A 17,410-nucleotide genomic window follows, 5' to 3' on the forward strand; every position below is an offset into this window, starting at 1 on the left:
ATTCATCGATTAGTTCCTTACTGCATCAATAAACAGCTCGCCTTCCTTTTATCTGTGATGTGACAAACTGCATGCACGGGTTTTTTTACACTGTCTTCCTTTAGCAGGACATTCACTTTTTCCACCGTGCTTTGTTTCCGCAGTAGCTGCACTTATGAATATGATTCTATGTATAAGACGCCTCATATTTTTTGCTGCCTTCTCAATTGTGTAATTCGGTTTTGTTCAGCACTCTTTGGAACTGTTGCTTTTGTCTGTGCACTGCGCCAGTTCACGGAGCCGCTTGGTGTTCTTGCATCGAAGGTTCCCAGCTGTACTGGTGCCATCTCGTAATGTCAGCTAAGACCCGGCACTTAAAACTTTCTCTCGCAGTTTCAATGAGTTTGTGCCAAACACCACCCTGACCATCTCATCTTCCTCTGCATAAGCACAGTCCTTCACACGTGAATATTTACCGCAGTGTTTGTATTGGATTGCCGCTGATGGACGGCCTTATATGGGCAGGCACTAAATTACAAACGCTAGTGGTAGCCTATGAACTTAATTTAATATAAACTTACGGTTCACGCCGTGCTTTGTTTCCGCAGTAGCTGTACTTATGAATATGCTTGTATGCATCATTTGCTTCATAATGTTTTTCTGCCTTCTCAATTGTGAAATGGCGTTTTGTGCTGATCGCTGTTTGGAGTTCTTCCTTGTGCTCTACGTACTTACGTAGGAGGCGTGATGATGTCACACTAAACTCCCCCCACGCCATCTCCAACTCAAGACTCCATTACATTATATGGGGAAAAATAGCTTCCAGTTATGACCCTTATGCGTAGAATTTCGAAATGAAACCTGCCCAACTTTTGTAAGTAAGCTGTAAGGAATAAGCCTGCCAAATTTCAGCCTTCTACCTACACGGGAAGTTGGAGAATTAGTGATGAGTCAGTGAGTGAGTGAGTGAGTGAGGGCTTTGCCTTTTATTAGTATAGATGTATATATATGTTTATATATGTGTGTGTGTGTATGTATATATATATGTATGCTTGTGTATATATATATATGTGTGTGTATGTATGTGTGTATATATATATATGTGTATATGTATATATGTAGATACATATGTATATGTATATATATGTTTATATGTGTGTGTGTGTCTGTGTATATATATATATATATATATATATATGACAGCAACACCCAGCAACAGTGACAAAACAATTACATTGACAATCATGTTACGTTATTTTCAAAATGTTTCCTTTTCTTTTTCATTACTTCTTTAACACACTACTTCGCTGCGAAGCGCGGGTATTTTGCTAGTATAAGATAAAAAGAAACACTTGATATCTAGGCAAGTTGAGCAAAAACAGTTGAAATCTATCCAGGTTGTATTCTTTTCACATCCATTTGGTTTGCTTCTGCTTTTGGAATATTAAGAACATAAGTTTAAAAAGTGGTTATTCTATAATAAGTAAATAAACTTTTGGATCCACTTCACGACTTTGCCTTGAACACTTTCTAAACTAGAGACAAGAGAAGAGAGGAAGCATTTTAACCACAGACGCAGTTACTTTGAGGTCATTCTGACGGTGAACACAACTTGTAGATGGCATATGCATTTCCATAACAGACTAGTGAGTGTGACTTAATAGAGCAAAAATCAAAGCTTTCGGATTCTCAGGTATACAAAGAAAGTTCTAATGTACTGATAGGGTCACCATTAGATGTGTTTTCATGACACAGTTGTGAGCTCCAAAAATCGTTCTGCATGGCCTCCTGTATATTAAGCTTTTCAGAATTGTTTCATTATGATCGGATTAACATGAGAAAAAAGTGAACAGTCCTTTGTGCTTATTGTGGTTTTTGAAACCAAAACCAAGGGGTGGTCATTCCCCTGGGACAATTAAGAGGTATGGATTCTGTAACCTTCCTTGAAATTTCATTATATTATATGTGAATTCTCTCTGTTCTCTCTTTTTTTCTGTAAATGTCAAATAAATATGAGTAAAAAGATACTAATTGCAGTTTGAGGCTGATGTGGTAGCCGAGCAGAAAAACATATAACCATGAATTATCTTTATTTTATTTGCATATATTCAAAATATTTTTTTTTTCCATTATTTTAAGCTTCTTTTTCAAGAGCAAAACCCAGGAGTGGAATATGAATACACTATTAAAAAGACCAATGGAAATGAAATTGTGGAACCGGAATACATTTGGAAGCTCGGTGCTTGGACGGACTGCTCTGCCACTTGTGGAACAGGTAGAACTTTCTGCTTTCTATGTGTATGTGTATGTAACAGCAAACCAACTTAAAAAGATTTCCGTTGTTTTCATTTTAACAGTGCAGCCCTTAACTAGTCAGATCCAAAATGAGACAGCAACTCTCATTTAATTAGATTAGAACATAAGAGCACAAAAAAAAAACAAGAAAAGACAATTCAGTCCATCAAGTTTGTTTAATTAGCAAACAGCAAATCTATCCCAATATCTCATTCAAATTGTTCTTAAAGGCTTTATTTCTGATTTCTGTGTTACTGTATATGCTTGCGTTTATGTTCTCCCGCGGATAAGTCGGGACTTGATTTTACCGTATAACTTCTGGTATTTTATAATGTCGGTCGTATAAGTCGAATGCAGAAAACTCCACTGCCTTTTTTTCTATGCAAAGTTAGATCAGAGACAACTTTTTTCTGATTTTGGTTCTGTACATTACCACAATGAATTTTAAATGAAACAACTCAGATGCAGCTGAAGTGCAGACCTTCAGCTTTAATTCAGTGGGTTGAATGTAACGATTGCATAAAAATGTGAGGCAACTAAAGCATTTTTTAACACAATCTCTTCATTTCAAGGGCTCAAAAGTAATTGGACAATTGACTCAAAGGCTATTTCATGGGCAGGTGTGTTGAAGTCCGTCGTTATGTCTTATCAATTAAGCAGATAAAAGGCCTGGAGTTGATTTGAGGTGTGGTGCTTGCATGTGGAAGATTTTGCTGTGAACGGACAACATGTGGTCAAAGGAGCTCTCCATGCAGGTGAAAGAAGCCATCCTTAAGCCGCGAAAACAGAAAAAACCCATCCGAGAAATTGCTACAATATCACGAGTGGCAAAATCTACAGTTTGGTACATCCTGAGAAAGAAAGCAAGCACTAGTGAACTCAGCAACGCAAAAAGACCTGGACATCCACGGAAGACAACAGTGGTGGATGATCACAGAATCATTTCCATGGTGAAGAGAAACCTCTTCACAACAGCCAACCAAGTGAACAACACTCTCCAGGGGGTCGGCATATCGATATCCAAGTCTACCATAAAGAGAAGACTGCATGAAAGTAAATACAGAGGGTGCACTGCAAGGTGCAAGCCACTCATAAGCCTCAAGAATAGAAAGGCTAGATTGGACTTTGCTAAAGAACATCTGAAAAAGCTAGCACAGTTCTGGAAAAAACATTCTTTGGACAGATGAAACCAAGATCAACCTCTACCAGAATGATGGCAAGAAAAAAGTATGGAGAAGGTGTGGAACAAATCATTATCCAAAGCATACCACATCACCTGTAAAACATGGTGGAGGCAGTGTGATGGCTGCCAGTGGCACTGGGACACTAGTGTTTATTGATGATGTGACACAGGACAGAAGCAGCCGAATGAATTCTGAGGTGTTCAGAGACATACCTGTCTTCTCAAATCCAGCTAAATGCAGTCAAATTGATTGAGCGGCGTTTCATCATACAGATGGACAATGACCCAAAAACATACAGCCAAAGCAACCCAGGAGTTTATTAAAGCAAAGAAGTGGAAAATTCTTGAATGGCCAAGTCAGTCACCTGATCTTAACCCAACTGAGCCTGCATTTCACTTGTTGAAGAATAAACTTCGGACAGAAAGGCCCACAAACAAACAGCAACTGAAAGCCGCTGCAGTAAAGGCCTAGCAGAGCATTAAAAAGGAGGAAACCCAGCATCTGGTGATGTCCATGAGCTCAAGACTTCAGGCTGTCATTGCCAGCAAAGAATTTTCAACAAAGTATTAGAAATGAACATTTTATTTCCAGTTATTTAATTTGTCCAATTACTTTTGAGCCCCTGAAATAAAGGGATTGTGTTGAAAAATGCTTTAGTTGCCTCACATTTTTATGCAATCTTTTTGTTCAACCCACTGAATTAAAGCTGAAAGTCTGCACTTCCAACTGCATCTGAGTTGTTTCATTTAAAATTCATTGTGGTAATGCACAGAACCAAAATTAGAAAAACGTTGTCTCTGTCCAAATATTTAATGACCTAACTGTATTGTGCCTATGTGACCACACAGTAATACCTGAACTATTCTAAAGCGATGTTTGCACTGTTTTGTGTCTTTTGTATCTCACACCCTCATACACCTTTATCGTAAGAGCATCCCTTATCTACAATAGTTTGATCAGAAGAAAATATGAAGCTGGTTTTAAATTAAAAGTCATTGAAATGGCGAAAGAAATTGGTAACTACGCTGCTGAAACAAAATTCGATGTGTCTGAGAAACTGGTGCAAGATGGTGGTTATGTTGCATTTGAGCGGTATTACTTTAATACTCGTAGTTTCTGTTATTTTTGTGATGAAATTTAAACTTTTTTCTATATTGAGGTCGCCCTTTTGAACCCCCCCTGATATTTACTATGTGGTGAGGCATTTGTACTCCATCAACATTAATTATTTCCAGAGACATAATTTTGTCTATTTTTCCAGCGCATCGCGCAAAAAACAAGGAGCGATGGGAGCACCAGAACTCTGCGCACATCATGTCGCTTCGTACCGCAAGCTGCAAGTAGTAAGTCTATGATAAGCGGAATATCTCTACGCTTTCCACTCATGGGACGGAAGGACAATCCCGACCACTTTTATATAGTAAGAAAGAAGAAGAAGATATCACACAGTCTGGAGTAGAAAATCATCTTTTACCTGGAAAAACGAAACTACAAATCCCATCGTGCATTGCAAAATGGACAGGGCGTGTGTGAAACTTCACGGCTGCGTAGCACTCACGGGACGGAAGGACAATCCTGACCGCTTTTATATAGAAGGATTGGTTGTGTGTCTATAGTTTGACATTTCGGGTAACTCATACCAATAGGTCTTAGTTGTATACAAAATACATTTGATTGTCCAAGTTGTACTAATCCAGGCACCACTATGGTGTTCCAAGGCTAAATGACATACATAAGACTACATTCTCATTCTTGCTTAATTGTGTGATATTTTAAGAACATAAGAAATTTAACAAACGAGATGAGACCGTTCAGTCCATCAAGCCCATTTGTTTAGCTAATCACTAAGTGGTCCCAATATCTCATCCAGATTCTTCTTAAAAGTTGTCAAGGTTTCTACTTCAAATCCATGTCTCAGTAGTTTGTTCTAGAGTCCCACAACTCTTTAAGCAAAGAAGTACTTGCTGGCTTCAGTCTTACTTTCCACTGGTATCCTCATGTATGTCATTCACTGTTAAGTTGTAAAGAATTCAGCTGGATCTACTCTACAATGACTGTGAGAATTTTGAAGATCTGGATTAGGTTCCCTTTACATATTCGGCTTTCTTTGCTTGAGTACAAACAAATGTTTAATTCTCTGAGCCGGTCAGAGATCTAAGGCATGGTGGTGGAGAAATTGTAACGTATTATTGCCCATCTGTTATTGGCTCCAAAGCTTACGAAAAACAGTAATTTACGAAAGTAATGGTCAGTATTTGCCATGACAATACTTCTTTAATGGTAAACTTGCTCAGTTGTACCCCATCACTTCTAGCAGGGATCCTCCATGTACTACTTGTCTCCACATATTTTTTTTTTGGGTATTCCAGTTTTTGCCTGACATCCCAAAGGAGTACAAATCTGTTTAATCTGGCAACTCTAAATTGGCTCAGTGTAAGTAGGTGTGTGTGTGTGTGCTTGTGTGCCTAGTAAAGGACTGACGCTTCACCCAGAGTTAGTTAATTCTACTGTGACCCTAAACTGAATCAGTTAGGTTTCATAAAGAACTGGTGTGTGGAGTGTTAGGTGCTTCATGAAAAATTTTTAGGAGGACTTTATCAGTTGGATCATGTAGCCCAGTGTTATTTCATTTTGTTGGAAGAAACCTAATTTTGGTAGGGTTTGCTTGTCAATAATTTGATATGAAAGCATTATTTTCTTTGAGCTCTCCAATCATTATGCCACTTAGGTTGATTGTTTTAAATTTTTTTGTTCATTGTTGAGGCAGAACTCAGGCCAGAGTAAATGAAATCAACAGAAAATGAATTCACATAAATGCATTCTTTTTATGCTTCATCAGACATTGCCATCCATAAGGGGACCTCCTCATAGATATGCCTCTGTTTCCTTTGTGCATTTTGTTCTGCATATTACTAATCTTTCATTATACTATTTCAGAAATAGTCACAATAGTTAATTTATTTTTTCCCTGAGAGGGGATGCTTAGAAAATGTCTCTCCCTTCAAATGTCAGTCATTTTTTTCTTTTTGAGGATCTTTTGCTTTCTAACAAAGCAGAGCCATGTCCTTTCAATCAAAGAGTACAGAAACATTTTTAAAACTTCTTAATCATATTCAGTATCGTGGGGGCTGGAGCCTGTATGTCTTAGAGATTAAAGATTCGAAGTAATATATTCTGTATACAGTGAAGTTTTCACATTTTATTGTACAACCTTGAATCACAATGAATTTAATTTGGCTTTTTGACACTGATTAACAGAAAAAAAACTCTTTTAATGTCAAAGTAAAAGTAGGTCTCTGCAAAGTGGTGTAAATTAATTAAAAATACAAAAAAACAAATTAAACACAACATGCTTCAATATTATTATTATTGCATAAAAGTACAATATAAAAGATTCCAAGGGGTGAATATATTTTACAGCTACTGTGTAGGCTGAAATTTGCATCTTGGATTTTCCTAATCATTTTGTAAAGTCAATGAATAATCAGCTATTGAATACAATTTATAAATTAATGATGACTGAAGAAGAGAATACTGTGGGGTCAATGTTACTTGCTCAATGTTTCCTTATTTTTTTAAGATAGAGGCAAAAACCTTTAGACATCTGATAGCATACAGTTGGTAGAGATTTTTACAAGTTATTTTATGAAACATTTTTTATATTATGTGACATAGATGTCTCCAAATTGGCCCATATAAGTGATAATGAAATGTAAAGAATCTGGGATTGGTTTATGTGTTTTGATCAGTTTTGCCTGAGTTTTCTTTGCCCTTTTAATCCTGTCAAATATCAAGTTCAGCCAAGGAAAGGTTAGCTTCATTTTTGTTATCCCCAAATATGTACACTATTGCTATTTTGTAGAAAGTGGACTTATTATTTCCATTTTCATCAGACATTGATAAAACATTGAACAGGAGCGGAGCAATTGTTAGTCAAATACATTGGGAGAAACATATTGTAGTGTTGACGCTGAGCACCACAGTAGATGGATTCTCTGCTCTTTACATGGCTCTTTGAGGTGGCTCTCTGTTCTTAAATGGACTGCTTGAATTTTGCCATGTAGAAGGAAAATGTTTTATTAGCATAAGAAAATAGCAAATTAGCATATAGAGCCATAGAAAGTAATTAAAAGCTTCTAAAACATTAGATTAGGCATAAATTAGAATATAAAAGCAAAATATGATAGGTCTAGCAAATGGTTAACTAAAAAATCAGTTATATTGCATTATTTTATAGGCTTACAGAAAATTTTCCAAAGTAATGAAAAGAATAGCTAAAAGATACAGCGAAACCAGTTTTGGACAGGATAAGAGTGGAGGACACCTGTGATTCAAGGCTAGGAAGAGATAACATGGAAAAGGGGCCTCTAAAGGCAGCTGGATTGATGAATCAGCAGAAAGGAAACAAAAGGCCTCTTACTACAAGCAAGGTCACACTGTAATGCATCTTAGCAAATGCAGGCATTAGCCAAAATATTATAAGAATATATTAGCAATTAATTTTAGTGTAGAAATTAAGACAAATCAAGCATGGCAAGCAATGATCAAATGAAAGCACATACTATACTTCTTTTTAATTAAAGCTTAAGCTTCAGGTCACTATAGTAAAAAGTTTGGAAAGCCTAAGAGAGGAAAACCCATATATGGATTAGTAGCCTTGGCCAGTTAGAAAAAATGGTAACAGAATAGAAAGAGAACACATTCCACTAGCAGACCAGTCTAAAGAGGTGATAAGGGTTCCCACGGAAACTCAAGATTTGGTCGGATGGGAGTAAGAGGGAGTCAGCGAAGGTAAGCAAACCAGCTCATTAGAGCAAGGTCAGAAAAGATAGGAAATTACATCAGGAAAGCCCAAAGATGGAAAGAGGAAGCCATCCACCCAGTCTTAGACCAATCAGAATAAGCCAAACAGACACCAAGAGGAACAATGGACAATTGAACCAGATGCAGAGTCAGCTAATTGAATGAGCCAAAATGATAAGAAATTGTTATCAAAGCCTCATTGGCTGAAATGATCGTCGCTCAATCTAATTTGGCCGTATTGGGTTGAGTCCTTGTTATTTTTTGTGTTGATTTATTGCAATAAATCCTTAAAATTCTGTCTGTCTATCTTGAGTTCTAATAGCCTTTATTTTTTAGGTAAAAAGCCTTCTGATGATGAATTTTTCGCCACGACAGCCATAGGCTTGCCATTTATATAGGCAACCCTGCATCTGGTGTTGTAATGCCAGTTCATACAGTATAGTAAAACCTTAATTATCCAATCACTCGATTCAATGTCAGTCTCTGTTAACCGTCAAGGTCAAAGAAAAAAAAAATTGGACACACCAGCACCTACATATTACTGTACTATTACTGCTGTGTGGTACGCTGCGAGCTGTGCACATTGGAACAACTCTCCTTTCTGCTAGCGCATTGTGTTCTTCCCCAGCACCACATGCCATGCCATATTTTGAAATCACAATGCCAGTTAATGTACCTTCAGTGTTAACAACATTTTGTATCTTTTCTCTTTTGTTATAATTAATCTACTATAGATTGTTATGGCCAATAAACATAAACATGTGGTGTTTGAATTGTCACAAAAATTGAAATGCTTAAATGTTTATGAAGCAGTGAAAGTGCTTCAAGTATTGCTTTAATTTACCGAGCAGAAAGAACAACAGTGAACAATATAAAAGGTGATGCTATGAAAATTTGAAAAACGTGTCGAAAATGGAAACCACCGACAGTAATGTTATTCTGTGTTAATGTGTTAATTTTAATATTCTTCTGTACTGTAATTTTCTCTTTACATTTTGTTATATTTTTTATAAAACTGAGGTTCTCCTCATTGGTACAAAATCAACATTATCCAAAACTGATAATTTTTTATTTATTATTGATAATTCCTCTGTCTCCCCTTCCCCACGGGTTAAGAGTCTGGGTGTCATCCTTGACAGCACGTTATCCTTTCAGTCCCACATCAATAACATCTCCCGGTCTACATATTTCCACTTCGTATTCGCCCATCCCTCACTCCCCACACCACTGCTGTCCTTGGTCATAGCTTTGTCACTTCTCATCCCGATTATTGTAATTCCTTTTTCTTTCTCGCAAATCTCTTTGTAAGCTTCAACTGGTCCAGAATTCTGCTGCACACATCATTACTAGAACCTCCTCTATTCACCATATCACTCCCGTTTTGCAGCAGCTTCATTGGCTTCTAGTTCAGTTCTGAATTCAATTTAAAATTCTCCTAATAACTTTTAAGACTATCCACAACCTTGCCCCTCTATATCTGTCTGTCCTCCTCCATGTTGCCATTCCCTCCTGTACCCTTAGATCCTCTTCCTCCATCCACTTGACTTTCCCCTTCGTCCGTCTTACCAGCTGAATGCTCTGCTCCCCAGCTCTGGACGTCACTACCCTCTGAGCTTAGAAATACTGAATCATTTTCGCTTTTCAAATCTAAACATAAAACTCATTTGTTTAAGACTGCTTTTTCTCTTTGATTACAATTACTCTGTCTGATTTTAACTTTTGTATTTTACTTTTGTTTATAATCTGTGTTTTATCTATTGTTCGGTGTCCTTGAGTGTTTAGAAAGGCACCTACAAATAAATAAAATGTATTATTATTATTATTATTATGTTTTTTTAATATATTGATGTGCAGGCAGCTTATGATGCGCTGTATGGGAGCAGAAAGGATAGAATACTGTGTAAGTGATGGGACTGGGTGAAGGGCTTCTGTTTTGTAACGGGCTAGGATAGAAGGATAGAATTTGAGTGGCAGCAGATAATCTGATTTGCAGGGGAAGCTTTCTTTTTTTGTTTTGGAGGTGCGCTCTGTAACCCAGTTAACAGAGCATAAGACAGGACACCGTTTGTTACGGAACGAAGACTCCAAGTGAAACTCCAGTACCTCTGAGTTGTATTTGCTTATTATGCTGGTCGTTACAATATTATATTAATTAATTAATTTCCCACAAAGTAAAGGCATCACCTTCAAACCTTGGCTTTTACAGAGCAAGGCAACAAACAAAACTTTAGGAAAGATGGATTATTAGAGGAATATGAAAATGCAGCAAAATAGTTTGCAGGAGCAAAAATTAAGCTTGCCCCAATACAAAATCCAAGTAACAGGAGTAAAAACAGTAGAGAGCCACAGATCAAAATCAAAGAAAAAATACTCATAAATCCCACCAAAAACTACCAGAGCACACTGAGAATGTACCACCCTGGGCTTCAGTTCCCATTTTGAGGCTCCGAGGCACCTGGGGCCTCATGTATAAGCGATGCATATGTACAGAAATGTTGCGTAAGAACGTTTCCACATTAAAATCGCGATGTATAAAACCTAAACTTGGCGTAAAGCCACGCACATTTCCACGGTAGCTCATACCCTGTCGTATACAAGTTCTCCACTCGGATTTGCAGACTGGCGGCACCCAGTTTCAAAGCAGTGCTACTGTTCCTGTGTGGTTTATCTTTTTTTTTCAGGTCCACGTCCCTGACACAGCTTTATAAATACACTGAAATGAACCGCATACTGTTTATTAGTTTAATGCATCTGATTGTAATTAACCTGTAACAATATAATGGTCCACAGAATGGTCAAACTATTCCAAATACCATAACTGCTTTAGCGTTGTTACTCTCACTGCACCTTCTTCTTCTTTCAGCTGCTCCCGTTAGGGGTTGCCACAGCAGATCATCTTTTTCCATATTACTCTCACTGCACCACTCGGAGCAGCTGATCGGAAAGAGAATTATCAGTATACAGTATCAAGCACACGCTGCCTCAGCCATGCTTCCTATTTGAAGTGCTTCTCACACAGCAAACGTTTCAAACCTTTAATGTACGGACCTCACAGTTCAGAAAGAGTTTCATCCCAAGAGCTCTAAAAGCACTCAATCAGTCCATCAACTGCTCCTTGTAGAACTGTTTGTACTTATAAGTACAATCACATCACTGTAAACTTACACTACAGTTATAATATTGCACAACCTGAGCCACTTTTTTTACAGTATTTACACATGATGACGATATCATTTTTGATGAAATGCAGCAAAATATGTTTATTATATTATACAGATAAAACTTTAACTGCAATTAAATAATCTATATTGTTAATAATTAAAGGACACGATGTTGCAACGCTAGCAAGGATCTGGCGCTCCGCTCACGATTGTTCCTGCCTCGCACTGTATGCTTCACTGGGACTGACGTGAAGGATAGAATAATTAAACATGTACTATGAAGATATTTCAATGTTCCTTAAAAGTTTTGAAGAATCGGCGTTATAAGCTTACAGATGGCTTAACGTCTATTACAGAGCTGATTGTGTGGTGATCGGTTACTTGGAGAAAGAAAAGGAAGGACAGGAATTGGAGGTTAGTACGTTTGAAAGAGACAGTACTGCAGGGCGGCCTTAGGCATGTGCAAACTGTGCACCTGCACAGGGCCGCCAAGCCAATATATATGGAATATAAAACAGAAAGAGAAAATAACGACACAGCTAAAAGCATGCGGCAAATTTCGGAAAAAGTTAAACTCTTGTGTCATGAGCACAAGGCGGCTATGCAGTGTCCGCAACGGACGTGGCCATCCGCCATGCATAAGATACCATATTGACATTGGAGGTGAAGGGGCCACCGATTCTTTCTCTGCCCAGGGCAGCCTCAAGCCTAGATCCTCCCGTGAGTATTGCTGCAATAAATAATTTCATCGAAGGTCATGCACAATCACTGCGCCACTGTGAAACCCATGTTTAATAACGTGCTTTAACTCCTACCATGAAAATGATATCACGTATACATCTCAGTATTTTAGTTATTCAGAGAGCTGTAATATCACAAATGTAATGGATTCTGTGTCCTGTCGGAGGAAGAGAGCTGGTTTAAGAAGCACGTAGTGATTCACACACATAGAGCACATAGAAGAACACATACAAAACAAAGCATTTAACGTGCTACTTTATTTACGATGTGATTTGAGAAACTGGCTAATTAAATGATTTTAAGATGAAGTTTATGATGTTCTACTTTAATGACTACATGATTAAAGTGGTGATTTCGAGATTGAAGTTGACATTTCGTGCTTTTTCCCCACTGTGTGCCTTTTTTTTCTCTGTACCCTAATAAGCTTTCATATGACACTCAGATGGTGGGCTACAACTCACCTTTTCATGGCGACTTTAATATCTGATAACTTCTTTTTTATTTTGGGCACTGTGCGACTTTGTGAACTTGAGCTTTCAAGTTTCTCCAACACGCTATGTCACTCGATCAACTTCCTTTTGTTGATTATACCACGGTTTATTTGAACAAATAGTATGTTTTTCCTTTGCCTCCACTTGGTATTTGCTGAAATTCTTATTTTCCCCCGTGCTTTTCCAATTGTCTTTTCACCGAAGGCTGAGCTTAAGGGCTATTTAAATTGATTTTCATAATCAAAGAGGCGTAATTCTGGGAGGATTTGGGGCGTGACAGCAGGCACCTGCACGAGAGTTATTTTTCATGCTGACCGGGATTTATGTAGTGGAACAATGTGGAAGTTGGAGTAGGCACAGATTCCTGCATCTGGATTTTTCTGTGCGTAAGTACATTTCGGCTTTTGTGCTTACGTCATGTTATAGTGCGAATTCTATGCACGGCGATATGCATGAGTGTTTTGCTACCATTAATGTAACGCTGCTGCTGAGTGCCGCAATGGATGGATTCTCTGCTCTTTACATGGCTCTTTGAGGTGGCTCACTATCCGTAAAAGGACCACTCACCTTTTGCTGCACTAATTGGAAAAGCATGAGAATTTCCAGGCTTGCCATTTATATACTGTAGGTGCCCCTGCCACTGGTGATGTAATACCAGCTCATACTTGGGTGATTCATCCATGGCTGATATAACTTGTCAGCACAATATTCATTACAATATACTGTAAGCTAATACTTTTATCTGTTCATTTTTTTAAGCCTGTTGTAAAAAAACCCAAGTGCTCTGATACTGATTTCCTATTGTAAGGTAAATGTCAGATTACATAATTCCACTTATTTATTACATGTATTGACTTTATACTTGTGATAAATGTGACCGCTACAGGGTACTTAACCAACTGGAACATGAGCTGTTTAAGAAAGGATTCCATCACCAGCATGTGGGATGCTTTTATTGAAGTCTTTTCAAAAGAGAAAAAAGTCAATAGACAGGTAAATAAGGTTTCCTTCTGAGTCCTGTTTTTTTTCCAGAGCTGCTCTTTGTTGCCAGTATAAACTAAAATCTTTCATCTGTTATTATTAGGCTCACTTAAAGCCTCTCACTTAGTTTGCAGGGTAGGGTCCCTCTTTTAATCTTACAAAACGCTCCTTGCGAGTTCTCAGCAGAGTTCCTTCTTCCTCAGCATCCAGAAGTAGACTTCTCTGTCTTTTTGGGGCACCTCTTTTATACCGTTCCCTGGTCATTAGACATGGGTTAAATGGCCAACTGATGTATTTTTGACATTTCAAAATGGTGTTGCTTCCTGCTGTCTTCTGGATTCTACTTGTGATTTCCATTCCTACCAAGAAAGAAAGTGAAAAACATTATTTGAGGAATCCTGAGTCCTTCATCTTTTCCTGGAGTTCAGTTGTAACTTTAAGAAATGTCTAAATTTTCCTCCTTTGGGCCTTTTTTAGATCCTGTTAAAACCTCTTTGCTCATTTATTATGAAATTGTAGGAGAGTGTAACTAGATTGAAGGGGTGACATAAGGCACAAAAATGAAACCAAACCAAAATAAAAACCCTACATCCACTCGTCCAGTATAAAAAGCCCCTTCTTTTCAAACCTGTAATCTCTCTTTCTTTCTATCTGTCACTCATTCTCATTTCACACAAGGAACATAAGGGAAAAGAGTTGGTAAGATCAATAGATGGATTGGGGTGGCGAGCACAGCAATTGAGTCACTATACCAATCTGTAGTGGGGAAGAAGGAGCTGAGTCAAAAGACGAAGCTCTCGATTTAACAGTTAATCTATGCCCCTCCCCTCAACTATGGTCATAAGCTTTGGGTAAAGACTGAAATAATGAGATTGCGGGAACAAGGGGGGCTGGGCTCTCCCTTAGAGATTACGGTGAGAAGTGCAGACATCTGGGTGGCTCAGATTGACCCTCCTAATTGAGTTGAGCCAATTGAGGTGGTTCAGACATCTGACACAAAAGCCTCCTATATCAGGCCTAGGTCAGGACATAAGACAGTTTTATGTGGTTTTTATATGTACATATATATTGTGCTTGTTTCAAGGGATTTCATCACTGTATTTAAAATGGCTACGGTCTGTAATTTCATGTATATGTTGTAAAAGAAGCCTGGACACAGACAAACAGTGAGACAGCCAGATGTCCACAACACACACGTTTATTATGTTCTTTTATACAACAGTCCTTTTTACTTCTCTTCTTCTTTACTTCACTGCCACCTCCACTCCTCTCTCGCAAGCTTTGTCCTCTTCCACCCGACTCCGGCTCCCTGAATGGAGTGAGGTGGCCCCTTTTACAATGCACCCAGATGTGCTCCAGGTGCTCCCTGATGACCTTCCTGCAGCACTTCCTGGTGTGGCAGAAGTGCTGTATGGGCATCCAGAAGCACTCTGGGTGTACCTACTTCCTGGTCCGGCAGCACTTCCTGGTGTGGATGAAGTGCTGCAGACCAAGGCTCCATAGTCCTTCAGACGCCCCCTGGCGGTGGCCACGGATCCCCACAGAGTTGATCCTTCCAGCTCCGTGGTTTCCACATCATCCAGGATTGCCACCCTGTTGCTACATGGGGAAGGAATTGCCCCTCTCCCAGTCCTCTGCTTCTCCAGGCCTCCCGGTGGGGCAAGGTCCCTGGCCATCCATCACAATGTATTGTTTTTTATACAATGGCTGTAGACCTTTGTGTAGTGTATGTAGGATGACACCAGTGATTGATACAATTGTCAGAGATACTACCTTGTAAATTTTCCACAAGTGGCGTATTTCTTCTATCGTTCTGCGTACTTCTGCATTTTACTTGTGTGTATATTTTGTAGGTTGTGTGCATTTGGTACGGCAATGTCAATAATATGTAGTTTCATTTTGTTTGTCTACAAGTGTTACACCTTGTATGTCAGTCTGCCTCAGTATAGTTAATTGATGGCGTTTTCTAGCACGGTGGTGGGATGTACTGATAATCTGGTGTGTGTTTGTCTACTACTTTGTGTTCCAGTGCCAGTTATCAATGTCTAATGCATGCCATCGAATTGTGCCTGATCATGTCGTCAGTCTGTGTCAGTAGTTTACAGCCTGATGTGACGTGTTGGATTGCTTTTTGTTCCTTGTGACCGTTGCTACATGTACTGACTGTAATGTTGTTCGGTGTGAAAACTTACCATTTCAAATACATTCACATAGTCTAAAGATTAAACAATAGTTCTTTATTCTCTTTTCTTTATATACCTCATAACTTTCTGCCTCAAACTAATAATAATAAATAATAATTCATTACATTTATATAGCACTTTTTCTTGCTACTCAAAGCGTTTTACACAGTAAACCAGGGGCCTCTTCAACCATCACTGATATTCAGCATTTCAAATACATTAGCATAAGCATAAGGAATTTTTGTAACAGGAATAGACTAATAAGAGTGTTTTTCTTTGGTAAAATCTGAAATCTCAGACAATCAAAAAATGCAAAACATTGACTTTTATACAGTCACACTGATGCCCTCACACATCCCAGATTCCTTGCTGCTTTGCCAGGCAATAGCCACTGTCACCTAAGAATTCAGAAACAATAAGAAAAGGCACCATGGGAGAAACAAATTCATTTTCAACACCATTAACAACAAGTTGCAGTAGTCAATAAAGGTACCCTTGGTCTTCAAACCCCTGGAAATGATGTTTGAAAAAGTTAAGAAGACAACAGGAACAGTCCAGAAAAAAACTGGTAGATCATGACACACAAATTCACATCAGATACCGTATCTTACAATTATTACATTAAAACAAAAGAAAAAAAAAATCTTGTTTTACTTTGGGTAAGTTTTTAAAAACAGCAGAAACCATTAATTTGTAAACAAATGGATCACTTTCAGGAGTTCAACACCAGCCTGCAAGATGCATAGAGAAGGGAAATGGAGTTGTAGAAGAAAGTTATTGCAATCCCCAGCTACGACCAGAAGACAAGCAAAAGAAGTGTAAAAATCAAGACTGTCCTGCAAGGTAATATAAGTCTTAAACAATTTGCAGTTAATACTAACTGATCACATAATGTATTTGTTATTTATATTTGGTAACATTTATATATTTCTTGTTTTTGAGCAAAACTTTGCCACAGCATTTATGCCAGGCAACACCCCAGTGAAGGCTTTTGGCCACACCCTCTTTCTGAAAGCAGCACCTGTTGTTGCCTAGCAATGGCATATGCAGCACACTAACCTGATTCTACTAAAATGACTTTATAAAGCAGGTCTTTGCCTGAAGCACATTTTAGAGATCAGTTCTTATCCCTGTAGTTTCTCACATTTGTGGTTTTCTTTAATTCATGTTTTATTCCTTGCTGTTCCTTTAATTCCTGTTTTGTTTAACCTGTTAATTCTGACTCTTCATGCAACAAATGTCTGGCTGCAGACCCCTCTATAGCTGCTTCAACCAAATAATTCTGTGATATCATTAGGGGGGCCTGAAAATGGAGGTGTGAAGTGGAGAGTGTTTGCACAGATTTACCGTGAAAGAATTCAGTGAGTCCTCAGGACTTAAAGACTGGTTTATTGGAATAAAACATATGCGCGTGAAAAGGCATTTTGAATGCTAAGCATAAATCAATACATGTAGCTGAATTTCACTAATAAAGCCTAATATTATAAATTACATTCAATCATTACATAACATACTATCTCTGCAGTTGATTCAGAAATTGTTACGGCCACTTCAATTTTTGTATACAGTAATCCCTCCTCGATCACGGGGTT

The 17,410-nt window shown here is 38.2% G+C and overlaps 1 protein-coding gene across 1 annotated transcript in view; it reads left to right on the forward strand.

The window, feature by feature from the left end:
- adamts12 (ADAM metallopeptidase with thrombospondin type 1 motif, 12) overlaps positions 1-17,410 on the forward strand; it is a 623,896-nt gene that overhangs the window by 462,848 nt on the left and 143,638 nt on the right. Inside the window, exons 16-17 of the mRNA XM_039750336.1 lie at positions 2,119-2,254; positions 16,535-16,661. Of these exons, the coding sequence (XP_039606270.1) occupies positions 2,119-2,254; positions 16,535-16,661 (263 nt within the window). The remainder of the gene's footprint in view (positions 1-2,118; positions 2,255-16,534; positions 16,662-17,410) is intronic.

This window comes from Polypterus senegalus, chromosome 4 (genome assembly GCF_016835505.1).
Source record: "Polypterus senegalus isolate Bchr_013 chromosome 4, ASM1683550v1, whole genome shotgun sequence".
NCBI lineage: Eukaryota > Metazoa > Chordata > Cladistia > Polypteriformes > Polypteridae > Polypterus > Polypterus senegalus.